The 15,171-nt window shown below is 47.1% G+C and overlaps 1 protein-coding gene across 1 annotated transcript in view; it reads left to right on the top strand.

Annotated features, from left to right (window-relative positions):
* MFNG (MFNG O-fucosylpeptide 3-beta-N-acetylglucosaminyltransferase) overlaps positions 1–14,392 on the top strand; it is a 36,096-nt gene extending 21,704 nt beyond the window's left edge. Inside the window, exons 6-8 of the mRNA XM_015405966.1 lie at positions 10,606–10,771; positions 13,720–13,805; positions 14,263–14,392. Of these exons, the coding sequence (XP_015261452.1) occupies positions 10,606–10,771; positions 13,720–13,805; positions 14,263–14,329 (319 nt within the window). The 3' untranslated portion in view covers positions 14,330–14,392. The remainder of the gene's footprint in view (positions 1–10,605; positions 10,772–13,719; positions 13,806–14,262) is intronic.
* Positions 14,393–15,171: the final 779 nt, after the last annotated feature.

The raw sequence follows: 15,171 nt of genomic DNA, 5'->3' as shown, positions 1-15,171 counted from the left end.
TCCACCACAATTAGGAACATTTGCCCTTGGAGAGGGCCAGCAAAATCTATATGCAATCTGGCCCAGGGTTTACCAGATGACTCCCAGCCTTGGGGTGTAGCTTGTGGGGGATCGGGTCTGACTTGCTGGCATTTGGGACACCCTCGTACCCATTCTTCGATCTCTTTGTCCAGCCCCGGCCACCAGACATACCCTCTGGCCAACGCTTTGGTGTGTACCATACCGGGGTGACCCTCGTGCAGCGACTCTAACACTCTCGTCCTGAGTTTGTCAGGAACCACCACCCTGTTCCCCCATAATACACAGCCCTTAGAAATGGATAGTTCATTTTGACGGCTTTTGTAAGGGCCGAACTCCGGTTCAACGCTTCCAACCGGCCACCCCCTCCAAACCCAGTTTAATACTCGGGACAGCACGCTATCCTTGGCCGTGTGTGCTGCAATGTCCCTGGATGATACCGGGGGTCGAGGAAGCTCCTCAATTGCCAAGACCTCACAGGCGGGGGCAGGGTCTGCGCCAATGTCCGGCACCGGGCACCGGCTGAGGGCATCCGCATGCCCAATCGCTTTCCCAGGCCGGTGCTCTAAGTCAAAATCATAAGCCTGCAAAAATATCGCCCATCTAAGCATGCGTGGGGACATGATGTTTGGCAATTGCTTATCGGGCGCAAAAATCCCCAGTAGCGGCTTGTGGTCAGTGACCAGCAAAAATCGTCTGCCAAAAATAAAATCATGGAACTTTTTGACAGCCGCTACCAACGCCAGACCCTCCTTGTCTATCTGGGCATAGTTCCGCTCTGCCGCAGATAGTGATCTAGAATAAAAAGCGATAGGCGCTTCGCTCCCATCAGGCATCAGATGGCTTAAAACTGCGCCTACTCCAAAAGGTGAAGCGTCAGCAGCTAACACCAGGAGCTTGTGTTCATCATAATGCGTGAGTACGGCATTAGATGTCAGCAGCTCCTTGACTCCCACAAAAGCCTTTTCCTCGGCCTGCCCCCACTTCCATTTTGCCTCCTTGTGCAAAAGCGCGTGCAAAGGGGCCGCCACTGATGCCTTATGCGGTAAAAACGCATGATAAAAATTCAGGAGTCCTAAAAAGGATTGGAGCTCCTTCTTACTCACCGGCCTGGGGGCGTTTTGGATTGCAGATACCTTCTCATCCGTGGGGTGGACTCCCTCTGCGTCAATGCGAAACCCCAGGAAGTCCACACTTTCCACCCCGAGCGTGCATTTTGAGCGCTTAACTCTGAGACCGGCATTTTGAAAACGCCTGAGGACCTCTTTAACCCGGTCCAGTAGTTCCTGTTCAGACCCGCCCGCAATCAGCACGTCGTCAAAATAGGGCACTGTGCCAGGTACCCCCCTTAGTAGACGTTCCATGAGGCCCTGAAAAATCCCAGGTGCTACGTTGACCCCGAATTGCAGCCTGTTCACTTTAAAAGCCCCTTGGTGGGTTACAATTGTTTGGGCCTCGGCAGCCTCCGGGGTGACAGGCAACTGCTGGTATGCCTGGGCCAGGTCAAATTTGGCGAAAATCTTGCCACCCCCCAGGGAAGCCAAAATGTGGCTTATTACCGGGACCGGGTACGAATGTTGCTGCAGCGCCTTGTTAATCGTACATTTGTAATCGGCGCATAGTCGTATGGACCCATCTGATTTGACAGGGGTTACGATCGGGGTCTCCCATTTGCTGTATGGTACTGGCTCTAAAACCCCTTGCTCAACTAGTTTGTCAATCTCTTTTTCCACCTTATGTTTGAGAGACACAGGTACTTTCCGATACTTCAACCTAATAGGTTTGACTGACGGATCTAAGTCAAACGCAACCGGGGGGCCCTTGTACCTCCCCAACCCTTCGGCAAATACATCAGGGAACAGGTCGTACAGCATGCCCCATTTATTTTCAGACATCCTGTTAATCCCAGAAATACCAATGCCCAATGGCTCAAACCAATCTAACCCTAGCAGGTTAACCCGGTCTCCCTCTGCAATCAGGAATGACAGTTTAACACATTTCCCCTTATACTCAACAGTAACAGAGTCCCGTCCGGCCAAGGGAATTCGGTTGCCCTGGAAGTCGGACACTCTGGTTCCCGCAGGCTGGAGCCGCCGCCGGCTTCGGTTCGGGAACAACTGGCGCCAGGACGCGGCAGAAATCACCGTCACGGACGATCCTGAGTCCACCTCCATTGTACAGGGTCGGCCGTCGAGGAGTGGAGTCACGGTGATCTTGCCCTGGCTGCTGGTGCGATTTACGGCCGATGCGCTCGACAAGGTCGCCGTCAACTGGCAGCTTGCTTCCGATGCTGAGGAACGGGTCTTGCCTTGGGTGCTGACTGGAGTGCCCCTCTGCGCTGACCGGTTGTTAGTTGAGGGATCCTTCTTTGCTGATCTGCAGACTCTGGCCAGATGACCACGCCGCCCACACGCTCTGCAGTCGACATCACGAGCCCAACAGGAGTCGCGCTGGTGTTTCCCGCCACAACCGGAGCAAGGCTTGACGTTGGTAGTCTTCGCTGGGGTCCGCTTGCCTCGAACCGCGTTGACGTCATCATCCGCGTCTTCGCCCTCGCTGTCTCGTTGAGCGTGTATACTGGGCTCTGCCACCCGCTGGCGGACCTCCTTCGTGGACTTCTCCGCTGCTTCCGCGGCCACGGCCTCTTCGTAGGCCACTGCCCAGGTCAGGGTGGTGCGGGCGAACAGCCTCTGTTGCAGCCTTTCATCTTTGAGACCGCAGACGAGACGGTCTCTGAGGGCTTCCTCCACGTTGTGGAAATTACATGGCCGTGCGGCTTTGCGAAGGGCCGCCACGAAATCTGCGATGGTCTCGCCTCCGGCCTGGTTCCGCTTGTAAAAAGCGTGCCGGCAGGCGATCTCCGACGGTTGTGGAGAATAGTGAGCCTTAAGCTTCTCCGTGATGTCAGCGTAGGTGACAGTCTTTATATCAGTTGGGGCCACCAACGACCTGGCTATGTCGAAGGTCCCCTTCCCGCAGGAACTCAGGAGGCATGCTCGTTTCTTCGCCTCATCGGTGATGTCGTGGGTCTCCAGATGGAACTCGAACCTGGACAGGTAGGAGTCCCAGTCTTCTGAGGAGGGTTCGAAGCACTCGAACTTCTGGCTTCCAGCCATCGTGGGAGACTTGGGCACCGGAGCTGGTGGCGCCTCCGCCGGATCGGCTGCTGTGCTCTGCTCGCTTTCTTCCGAGTCCGAAGTGTGGATGTCCGCAGGGCTGCCTACCTGCTCTAACATCCCACCTTCGTCGCCAATTGTTAGATCGCGCTAACAAAGGACTCTTAGAGTGATTCAGCAAGTGATTCAGCTTTATTGGAAGTAACGAGCAAGCACTAACTCAGTAAGAAACCAGAACAGAAAACAGTGGGAGCTTATGCTCCTTTTAAACATAACCGGGCTAATGTAGCCACGCCTATTTACATTTAACAACCAATGAGATTGCTTGGTTAAGGACCAATGGGAGTCTTTCCCTCCTAGGGAATGGTATCGTTCTGATTGGTCGCTGTTACGAAGCGACCAATAGGAAGTTCGCTCAGAGGAGCCCTGGTCTGGCTCGAAGCTTAACATGGGAGTCCTATGAGGTGATTCATGTAATCATTTCAATACATTACACAGGACTCATTAGCATAACTCATTAACTTAACATATTTGCATATGCCACACCCCCTGACGTCACCAGAAGTGTGTCAGAAGGCAACACCCACCGCTCAGGCGCCACTGAACTGTTTTGGACTGCTAGCTATTGGGGGGGGGGACGTGCAGATCTGTCTTCACAGAGGAGAGAGAGCTTGTACCTGACTAAAACTTGGTCTTAAAGGTGCCACTGGACTGTTTTGGACCGGGGGCCCGGTGGGGTGGGGTGGGGCTCTGCAGCTTACCTGGCAGCTTTTTGCTCTGACTGAGGGCTGCTGGGAGCAGGGGGTGGGGCTTGTTGCATGTGCCTGCCCGCTGGGCTCTTTACTGCCGGAGCTCCGCTCCTGTGCGCTCCTGCAGGAAATGACCCCTGGTGCTACGATACATAACCCAAGGAAGCAAATTTTAACAGTATATTTTTATTGGAGCCAAATTATTGCCCTGCTGCTACTTAATATGATGAAAGGAAATAAGTATAATATTTGGTACAGCTGGTCCCCCTTTCTTTGCTGTTATTTTGTAAAGATACCAATTTCCTTCCTTCTTTCCTTCCTTCCAATTTATATTCTGCCCTTCCCATGAACAGGCTCAGGGTGGATTACGGGCAACAGTTGGGCAATTTCCAACACAAATTAATTTAGTAATATATTATGGCTATATCTTCAGTTTAGTTTCATTGGAATAAAAAGAGCCCCCAAATGGATTCTTGCAAACCATCAGATATTTAAATTATCCCATAACAAAATGGCTTTGGATTTTAGTAACACAATTATCCTCAAACAACAAATTCAGAAAATCAGAAATAGATATTCTCCAATATTTAATGTAATAGTTTCCCACAAAATTCTGGTAAATAAGGACAGTTCATCATTCATGCACCTATCTGGATTCAGTGCTAGAATTTTGAACTTCGTCTGACGGAATCTTATAAACAAATGCATCACTGAAAGTGTGAGATAACCAAAAGAGTTCTTGTCAGCGATTTTTAAAATTCCTCTGATACCACACCATCAGCATAGAGACTTCTTTTATATATCTGAGGTTGGATCCAGCCTGCTTTTCCATTCACACTAAATCGCTTCCCTTACTACAATCCCTATCCCACATGCCTTTTATCCATGCAGGTCCCATGATCCTCAGCAAAGCCTTTTTCGATGGTCCGAGTTTTACCCCCCCCCTACCCTTTGTCACCAGTGGAAACAATGGTTGGACCTAACCGCGATCTTTAAATGTAATGCCTCTGATGCACACAAAAGTTCAGTAGCATCTTAAAGACTGCCATACCATAGAAGTCCGGTAGCATCTTAATGACTGCCATACCTTTCAGAGTTGCCATTTTCTCAATTTTCTCTGTAGTCTGGAGATCAGTTGGAATTCCAGGAGAGCTCCTGGCCCCACCTGACGTTTGGCAGCCCTAGGCCTAGTATAATACAACAGGTGAGAGTTTCTGTGTGGGGACCTGTACCACTTGGGTAGTTTGATGGATGATTGGAGGGGTTAGAGGTTCAAGACTTTCTCAGAGGTACTTGGTGAAGTGAAAAATGTAATAAAGTAGGGAAAATAAACTAAGGAAAGGATGAGATAATTGAGTGATATCAGTAAAGGGTTATGGTATGATATAACACACTCTGCCTAACTGTGATAGACAGAAGCTCATGCAGTGACATGAATGCAGTGTTTTCTTCCCCTGGGCATTGGAACTGTTTCCAAGAAGAACACATACCCTGTTTCTCCAAAAATAAGACCTACCCCAAAAATAAGCCCTTGCAGGATTTCTATGCATTTGTGGTATAAGCCCTAGTGTGTCTTCTTGAGAAAAAATAAATATAAGACAGTGTCTTATTTCCGGGGAAACACGGTACATGGTCAGAGGTCATTTCAGGGGGGATCGCGGGGGATCGCAGTTCCCCCGGGTGAGGTACGGGGGGCGGGGAACATGACGAAGCCCCGCCCCCTGCTTCCGGCCGCCCCGCTTCCGGCCCTCATTCAGCCAGGAGGAGGCAGTAGAAGAGGGTAAGTTGCTTCCTCCCTGCCTCTCCCCATCCCTGCCTGCCTGGGGCCAGGGAGAGCCTTCGTGGGGCTTCCTCGCACTCCCACCGGCCTTGCAGGTCCACCGCTGGGCCCGGCAGTGGAGCTGCAAGGCCGGCGGTGGCGGCCGGGACCGTTGGGGGCGGTGTGTGTGGTCTTATGACACACTTCCGGTGATGTCAGGGGGTGTGGCCTTATGACACACTTCCGGTGATGTCGGGGGTGGTGGTGGCGGCATATGCTAATGAGTTATGCTAATGAGTTCCCCTAGCTCTTTTTCTACGAAACGACCCCTGTACATGGTGATGGTTATTTTTTGCTGAAACATACTTGGCATTAATTTTTCACCTATATTAAGAGAGAAATCATAAACAGGTCTTGTCTGAATCCTACTCAAAGTATATGCTCAGTGGTAGAGCATCTGCTTGGCATGCAGAAGATCCCAGGTTCAGTCCCTGGCATCCCCAGTTTAAAAGGACTCAGCTATAGGTGATGTGAAAGACATCAGCCTGAGATTCTGGACAGCCACTGCCAGTCTTTAGTAGACAACACTGACCTTGATGGACCAAGGGTTTGATTCAGTATAAACCTGCTGCATGTGTGTTCATAAATTTCCCAGGGATTTTCAACATAAACAGCCACTCCAAATGATCAAACTCCTTCTCTCCATTCTTCCCCCAACCCCAGGTAACATCCAACTTGTCTGCTTAATTAATATATATATATATGTTTCCTTATATTCATATTATGTTTTCTATCAGCTAGAAATCCTATTTGGTCTGCTCTAATGTAATTATTTGTCATTTTATTTAATATTGTAACCAAAACTAGTGTTGAGATCTTACAAGCCTGATTTAATAGTATTTCTATTAAATAAGAGATAATATTGAGATTTTTCTGAACTATTTCCGTTTTGTTTTCCTGCAGAACAATCCTACTTTCCCCTTAATCATATTGTGAATAAATAATTGTCAATGTGAAAGGGTCTAGCAGAATATTCCAAATTGTTTGTAATGCTCTTCAGTTGTATACTCTATGGGATATCTATCCTGTTAGGAGATTTTATGATGTTTGGTAATATCTTGTCTGTCTTCTTCCCAAGTAATGCAAACTTTCAGCTACCTCTTGTGCATTTGGAATATCATGTTTGCTTAAAGATTCAGCTATTTTATCTGATGAGTACAGATAAGTACCAATATGAGCAAATGGATTGGAGATGGCTGATGCAGAACCTGTCTCTGCCTTTAATGGGGTTGGATTGACACCCCACGCTTTTTACCTTTGCTAATTTTCAGTTGTATTTGGGCACCTATTTGCTTTCTCAAATTCCCTTTCATTTCAAGAAATTCAAGGCTTTTCCCATATTATGAAAATTTGTAATTATATATTGTGGTCTCAAGGGGGTGAGTTTCTTCTCTTTTTCTTAAATTGTCTGTTTATGCAATTTTTCTAGGTCTCTTATTTCTCTCAAAATATCTGCTGCTTCCTTTTTTAATTTAAACAAGATGAAAGTGTAATAAAGTGTCTTGTCACCAGCGCCTTCCCTGCATCCAAGATAAGTCTTTGATCCATCCTCAGTGTGGAGTTTAGTCTATTATCAAAAAAAGAAATCTAGCCATATATTATTCTTAACGCAGTCATTTTGAAGTATTTAATCTCCAAGATCGAAATGAGTGGGAGGACCAACTCTTCTTTGTATTACTATCAGGTGCAAGAGATGCGTAAACCTGGGGCAGACTCTTAACATCCGTGATTTGGGATAAAATTCCTTGTGTAACAACAGTCATCAATATGCGAGTGAGTTACACAGGAAGGGAATAAAAAGTGTAATCTCAAGTTGATGGATAACAGTATCTCCACACAACAATAAGGTTTTAATAGCTTTAGATTCATAGCAATCCACTGCAGTCAAAAAATGAGCCTCTTGTAATTTATTCAAACTAGGCCGTAACATCTCACTCATATTCCCTCCTAAAATAACCTTTCCCTTCCCCCCAGTTCATATACGCACTGGAATATCCCAAGAAAAAAAATTCTACATGATTAGGAATTAGGGCCTTAAATCCATCCCAAGGTGAAGTCTTGTTCTCCCTACAAAACCTTTTTATTTAAGAAGCTGCCTATTTTCATATTAGGAGAGAGTCTTTAAAATTAAAACAACAAGTATCATTTTTAATAACAGTTACCACCACTTTTATTTTTTTTTTAAGTTGGACAATGAAAAATTTCTTCTAACTTTAATGTATCGAGATACCTTGTTCTTGCAGAAATAATCATAATAAAACAGCAGCTTCCTTTCTCCTTTTTGAACTTTTTCAATTGAATGGTCTCATTAATTTTCTCATTGCACACAAAGTAAGCCAGAAACACAAAGTGGCAACAAAGCTTTTTAAAACATAAAACACGAACCTTTTAAGTTGAGGAACTTAACACACTTTGTCTTTTCTTTATAAAATATCAGTTCAGATGCTGACATGAAGGTAGAACAGGTGCTCCAAGGTAGTGTGGGGAACTGTTTCAGCGCACTTCCTGCTGTTATTGTTTGGATACTTATGCTCTTCTCTCCAATGGGGACCCGAAGCAGCTTACAACATCAGTCTTCTCTCCTTCATTTCCCCCTTACAACAATAACAAACCTGTGAGGCTGAAAGGGAGTGACTGGCCCAAGGTCACCCAGTGAACTTCCATGGCAGACTGGGGATCTGAACTGGGGTCTCCCAAATCCCAGTAGGGTTGCCAGCCTCCAGGTGGGGCCTGGAGATCTCCAGCTTTTACAACTGATCTCCAGTTGACAGAGATCAGTTCCCCTGGAGAAAATGGCTGCTTTGAAGGGTGGACTCTGTGGCATTGTACCCTGCTGAGGCCCCTCCCCTCCCCAAACCCCACCCTCTCCCAAAACTACTCCTAAAGTCTCCAGGTATTTTCCAACCCAGACCTGGGAACCCTAGATCCCAGTATGACACTCTAACCACTGTACCACGCTAGCTCTGAGTCTAGAGTCAATGCAGGTTCTTTCACTTTGGGCTGAATACAAAATGAATGCAGTGTACATGACAGTTTGTGTAGTCTTAAATTCCACAGTGCAATGGGGAAAAGTCAGCTATGGCTGCTCCTGCCCTTTCTTCTCCTAGCCCTGTTGTCTGCTTCCTGTCATGAGCCAGATTCCAGGCGTGTTGCCAAAGAGGTGGAGACTGGATGGTCCATTATCTGACAGAGAACAGGTGGGAGAAGCTTTGCTGCCTCTTCTCCTGCTGCGTGGGGGAATTAGCTCCACAGGGAAGTTTTTTGGGCTGTGCAATGGTAACTTTACCAGGAACCCATATAAAAGGGAGTGTAGCCAAAAGCACCATTATGGATTTGATGTAGTAATGGACTGAGGACATTCATTTGGCCAGTGTTAGATGGGATGCCAGTTTAATTGATTTCAGAAGAGTTTGAAAAACCTGTTCTCAAATTAATGTGGCCCTTGATCTTTTTGGTTCAGGTTCAGGCAGTACTAAGCTAGATATTTAGAGACTATTCCAAACTCCACCTTATCTACCAGAGATGGACACGAGAGGATGTTCATACTCAGCTTATCTTTCAGGAACAGGTGCGCCTGCCTCCTGTGATTTTGATATCCAGCAAAACTCCACAAGGCTGCCAAGGCCTGGGCTTTTTCAGGTTCCAAAGACTTTGGGCATTAAAATGAAATGGCCAGTGTATCTCCTAGCACTGTAGTTTGATATTCTGCAAACATGCTCGCTCACTCAGGTTATTACATCCCTTCGGCTTTGGTCAGCATTCTCTGGGTATCTCAGCAACCTGAATACCCACGCAGGCACTGTTTTGTTTTGTATTGACATACAAACGTAGGCACTGAAGGACCAGTATGAATACGCAGGGGTCGTTTCGTAGAAAAAGAGCTAGGGGAACTCATTAGCATAACTCATTAGCATATGCCACACCCCCTGCCATCACCGGAAGTGTGTCATAAGGCCACACCCACCACTCAGTTAGTCTTAGTCTTAAAGGTTAGTCTTAAAGGTGCTATTTGAACTCTTGGACTATTTTGCAGCAACAGACTAACACAGCTACCTCGGGGAAGCTCCTGGATGGGGCTGGGAGTCCTTGCGGAGGCCATGTGGAGTGGCCTCGGCCAGGCAGAGGGGGAGGACGCCAAGTTACTCTCCTGCTTCTTCCTCCTTCTGCAACAAAATGAGGCTGGAAGCAGGGGGCTGCCAGAAAAAGGGGGCAGGGCTTTGTTGTGTGCCCCGCCCCCCTGCACCTCACCCGGGGGAACTGCGATCCCCCGTGATCCCCCCCGAAATGACCTCTGTGAATATGGAGGTGCCCAGACAACACACTTGATCAATGAGAATCCTAGTGAAGCAACGAAGCCAAGGCTTATTTGTCTGTTTTGAGCCTCTTCTGACTGGCAGTGGCTCTTCGGGATTACAGCCTATTATGAACTGAGATCGAGGCAGCTCTTAACCAAGTGATTTCATGTTTATTCAGCTCCTAACAACACCAAGACAAAACTACATAGATCAAGGCTGACTTATATGTGATTTGCACGGGCAAACCCACACCCAGCAAACAGATAACAACCAATAGGAACATGGAGCTTGGAACCAATGAGAGTGGTTCCCGCTGAAGGCAAAGGCTTCCCTGATTGACCCTTTAAGTCAATACAAGTAATGGTCTGTTGTACTAGAACAGTGCATAAGCTCACTCGTGTCTTTATTACATTAAGACATAACACAGCCAAAGATTTTTCTGGCTTTAACTGGGGGGTGTTAGGGATTGAACCTGGGACTTTCTGCAAGCAAAGCACATGCTCTGCTACTAAGCTATGGTCCTGTTGTTCTCTGAGCCACAAAGCATCTTTTGTGTTCCCCAGATACTCAAATGTATCTTGGCCTGTTGGTTGTTATTTTTTTTTTAGTGGTGGCAACTTCCTGATCACTTCAGAGCGCATCCGACTTCCAGATGACTGCACGGTGGGCTATATCGTTGAGTGCAAGTTAGGGGGCCGCCTGCTTGCTAATAACCTCTTCCATTCTCACCTGGAGAACCTACAGCTAATGCAGAAAGACCAACTAGCCAAGCAGGTACCAGAATGATTTGGAACTTTAGGGTGATTTGGAACTTCCTCTAAACATTTGAGTTTCGCCAGAAGAAACGCACAGGTGTTTGGTAATTTCTGGTTCAGATGTCAATGACCTTCCCTTGGGATTGCATTTCTCCCACAGTGATGCAGCATCTTCCTAATTCAGTTGGGATGTGCTGTGTCATGTACCCTGAAGCTAATCTTCCAGATGAGTCTGGGTATTTCTGCACAGGCTTATTTGCCCTGAGTTGTTTGCTGTTGGGAAAAAGGGTGTTTCCCCCACCCTGCTTCCCTATAGCATCATAGTGCACTCATATACCTCCTGGGGTTTCTCCGACTTTTCTCCAGTCTTTCTCAAACCTGCTTTGCTCCAACGTTTTGGGAAAGATCGCAGCAAAGCCTGGATAGATGCCATATGGGTAGAAATGTTCAGATTTTCCTGGTCCCACCCACATAGCAGCCATTTCCCCCTCGGTAGGCATTTCCTCTCCCTACTGCATAAGGACTTTCTCTTTTTTAAAATCTCCAATTTAATAGTGTTATATCAATATATATTTATACGCAAATATGCATCAGCTTCTCTGAATTCCTGGATTTCATTTGTTAAAAGTATGTCTCTAGTCCTTGCAGCAATATGTGGAAGAAAGCACATCTCTGCAACAAAAATGGGCTAGAGACAAAAATAAGAAAGCAAGCAAGCTGAGAACTCAGAACCTGGATTCAGGTGGGTAGCATGTACACGAAAGCTTATACCCAGAACTAAACTTTGTGGGTCTTAAAGGTGTTCAGAGAACCTGATGCGTATGTATAATGGCCCGTTAATATAATGTTATAAAAAAAACCTACCAGGGAAACTTGCTGTGTGGAAGCCTAGTTGCTACTGTGCTATACTAGCAGCTGCAGCAACAACAGAGAGACAATACAAGCCTCTTCCCATGCCCAAGTTGTGCACATTTTTGCGACATTCTATCCCCCCCTCCATTATGGGTGACCAAGTATCTCCCTGCTACCTTTGCAGCACTACCAATATGGGGCTGAAGCTGCCTGTGTGTGTGTGGGGGGGGGTAGAAGCGGTCAGGAGAAGGAGAGTGGAGCAGGCAGCCATTCACATCATCTCCTCAGTAATTGTGACACTGATTGAATCAATCATGCATTATTTAGACGAGGCTTTCCTGACAAATGCTTCCCCCAGATACTTCTCTCTGCAAGAACAGGCAAGGGGATGAAAAGGCAATTAACTAGCCAATAAAACTCCTGCCAGTCAAAAGCGCAAGGAGAGCCCCTCCTCCTCCTCCTCCTCTCTGGAGGAGGAATGCCAGTAAATTGCCCACCTGTCTCCCAAGAGCAGAGCTACACAACCATCCAGATCACATGGCGCAGCTCTATTTGGACTGTACCATTTCAGAACATGGGTGGTGGAATGCATATGTAGGAATGTTCCTTCAGTAAAATATCTTCTTGCACATTAAAAAAAAAATCAAACAGCAATGGAAAATGTAAGGGCGACAATACTTATCCTTGACATGCTAGATTTATAGATGGGGGCTGCGGTCAGACATGCCATTTGGCATGGTCAGGAAGTGCTCCTATTCCATCTGTTGGTATTTGGCATGGAGTTGCTCGATCACACATCCCAGGATAATCTGTTTTGCTGTGGGTGCAGCCCATCACTGTGCGATCAGACAGCATGTTCGGGCAAGTGGGGTTTTCTTGCCTTTTTGTACGCATGCACATAAACAAGGAATTGAGCCCCTGCGCGAAGAGTTCTCCATTGAGCTCTCAATGGACTGATTATGCATATTCCTAAGTGGAGGGAAAATGGCGCCGAGTTGGGATGGACTAAGCAGTGCGCTTGAGTGATCAGACTAGGGAAAATCCATTTGTGGTCCATCGGGAAGTGTTAGGACCAGACTTCCCCTGTTGTCTGTGGTGGGGCAGCACGGGGTGCCGACAACTCTGGTACCTTTCCCAGATGTTGCAGTCTAATCGTGCACTTTAGATCCTTCAGACATTCACAGCATACAGGGTCCATCAGGCATTCGCAGCTAAGTCGGATCTAAAGGCATGCAGCCAGGGAGAAGTTAAAACAAAAACAGGGAACAATCCAAGAATGCAAATGCTCAGCCCTCCTGCGGTCTGAAGTGGTGCATTCCACTAGGTGCTGCACCATGCGATTCAGCTAACTGTGTGTAGCTCAGTTTTTGAGTCTCACACCTTGCAGGGTGATTGTTCAGAGGAAGAAGAGGAGACATGGAGTGCCTGGGGATGTGGAAGATGTCTAAATTGCTTGCAATTCACGTGGTTTAGAGATCTGAACATAACAGAGCTTAGGCCATGAATGTCCCCTTGTCCTGTGTCTCAGTTTGAAAGATAGCACAAGGCATACAGGAGCGTTCTTCAGACTAGACCATGATGGGAAGTCTTGAGTAGATGCAAGATAAAATATTGTTCAGAAGCAGGGCTATTTTTGGGCAGGAACGCACAGGAACAGAGTTCCGGCTGGCTCCCAAGTTGGCCACGCCCAGCAGGAACTCATTAGCATAATATGCCACACCCAACAGCAGAAACTCATTAGGATTGCCTACATTAGGGGTGTGTGGCCTAACATGCAAAGGAGTTCCTGCTACAAAAAAAGGCCCTGGATTTTGACAACAAACAAGGTAAACAGAATAAGAAGCAAAAGGTGGGTGTGGCTGGATGAGCACACTTCTGGTAACATGGGGGGGCGGCCTAATGTGCTAATGAGCTGTGCTGTCAGGGTGTGGCCTAATATGCTAATGAGTTTTTACTGCTGGGTTTGGCCTATTATGCTAATGAGTTCCTGCTGGACTTTTTCTACAAAAAATGCCCTGCTCAGAAGCAGTGATGTCTCTCATTGTGATGCATAAAGGAACATATGACTCAGGACATACTTGTTCCTCATTTCTGTCTCTCTCCTTGCATTTGCAGGTCACACTTAGCTACGGCATTTTTGAAAAGAAGCTCAATGCTATCAAGCTAGCTGGCCCTTTCTCCCAGCATGATGACCCTTCCAGGTATGTCCTTTGACAGCAGAACATTTAGGGCTGAAAGGGCGGGTGAGCTGAAGAGATGAGTGAAAACTGGCAGAGTTTTGTGTTGGGATAAATGCAAATGAAGCATCCAGGCCTGCAGTTGGGAGCTGGGGTGTTGGCTTCGTTTCTCCTACTTGTGGGCTCGTTATCTTTTATCCATCCTTTTAAGCTGAGCCTGTATTGCAAATTCTGGAACTGTAGCCAAATGATTCAAGGTTGTTCAGACCCAAGGGGCTGGGCAGGTTGTACTTTAGCTGTTAAATCAATGCAGGATTCGAGGTCTGGAAGCCTCCATCTCGACATTCCGCTGCAGTGCAGTGCGAGAGAGCATCTGGTGCTGGATGGGGCATTGGGGAGCATGTGTCACTCCTGCACAGCCCTGTCCCTCCCCTCTGCATCAGAGCTCTCTTTCCCATCGCTGTTGCTGTTTCTCTTCTAGGTTCCGATCCCTTCACTGCATCCTCTATCCAGACACTTCTTGGTGCCCACAGCCAGTCACCCAGTGATATCTGGTCAGAAATGATCACCGTGACTTGATGGATGGCCAGAGGAACTCAGGGCTCACCCAACTCTCTGTCCAACAGAGAATGTGACAGCTATGGGCTGACCTCTAATGAGGACTTTATTGGTGACTAGGAAAGGGCTATGGCAAGAGAAGAGGAGCCATGTTCAGTGGCAAGAAGATGGATGGATCCTGTGTGGTTCTTGAATGCCACCTGTGGTCTTCCTTCCCATATCCAGGCTGGGAGACTGCAAGAAATCTGGCCTGTTTTCAGTGAGAGCTCTTCAGTATGACGCAAAAGGAGCTGGTAGAATGCAGGACTGAATGGAGAAATCATTTGTGCATGCTCCCAAGGTTACAAAAACCCCTCTTTGCATGAAGAGCACATCGGGAAGAGGGCCGTATTAGACTTTTCTTCCCAAGTGGACTAATTTTCTACATGTGGAGATTTGTCACATGGGATCTCATTTAAAAACTGCAACTCTTCCCCTCACCTGCAGTCTGGAGGAGTACAGTCAAGGACTGTATCACCTCAATCTGCCACCTTGTTTGATGTAACTTGTAGAGTGGCTACATAACAGTTTGTGGATGGAAGGAAAATAGTTTTCTGTTGCTGTGATACAGATAAATAGAACCAGATGTGTTACTGGGGTGTTATTCTTCTGTCTCTGATAGCAGGGGTCCTTGTTTTATTTCCTTCTTTTGGAAAATTGGTGCTGCGCAAATTTCCTTACTCCCCAATTGGTAAGGCCTTCGCTTGTTTCCCCTATTCCTCACTATCAGGCCTGTGTTAGCTAAATTAAACTCTCTTGGGTCTTTTATCTCGTTTCTAACAAGCAGAGATGG

This window comes from Gekko japonicus, unplaced genomic scaffold (genome assembly GCF_001447785.1).
Source record: "Gekko japonicus isolate JY-2015 unplaced genomic scaffold, Gekko_japonicus_V1.1 scaffold385, whole genome shotgun sequence".
Taxonomy (NCBI): Eukaryota; Metazoa; Chordata; class Lepidosauria; order Squamata; family Gekkonidae; genus Gekko; species Gekko japonicus.
Note: the sequence above shows the minus strand (reverse complement) of the source record. Positions and strands in the feature narration are given on the sequence as shown.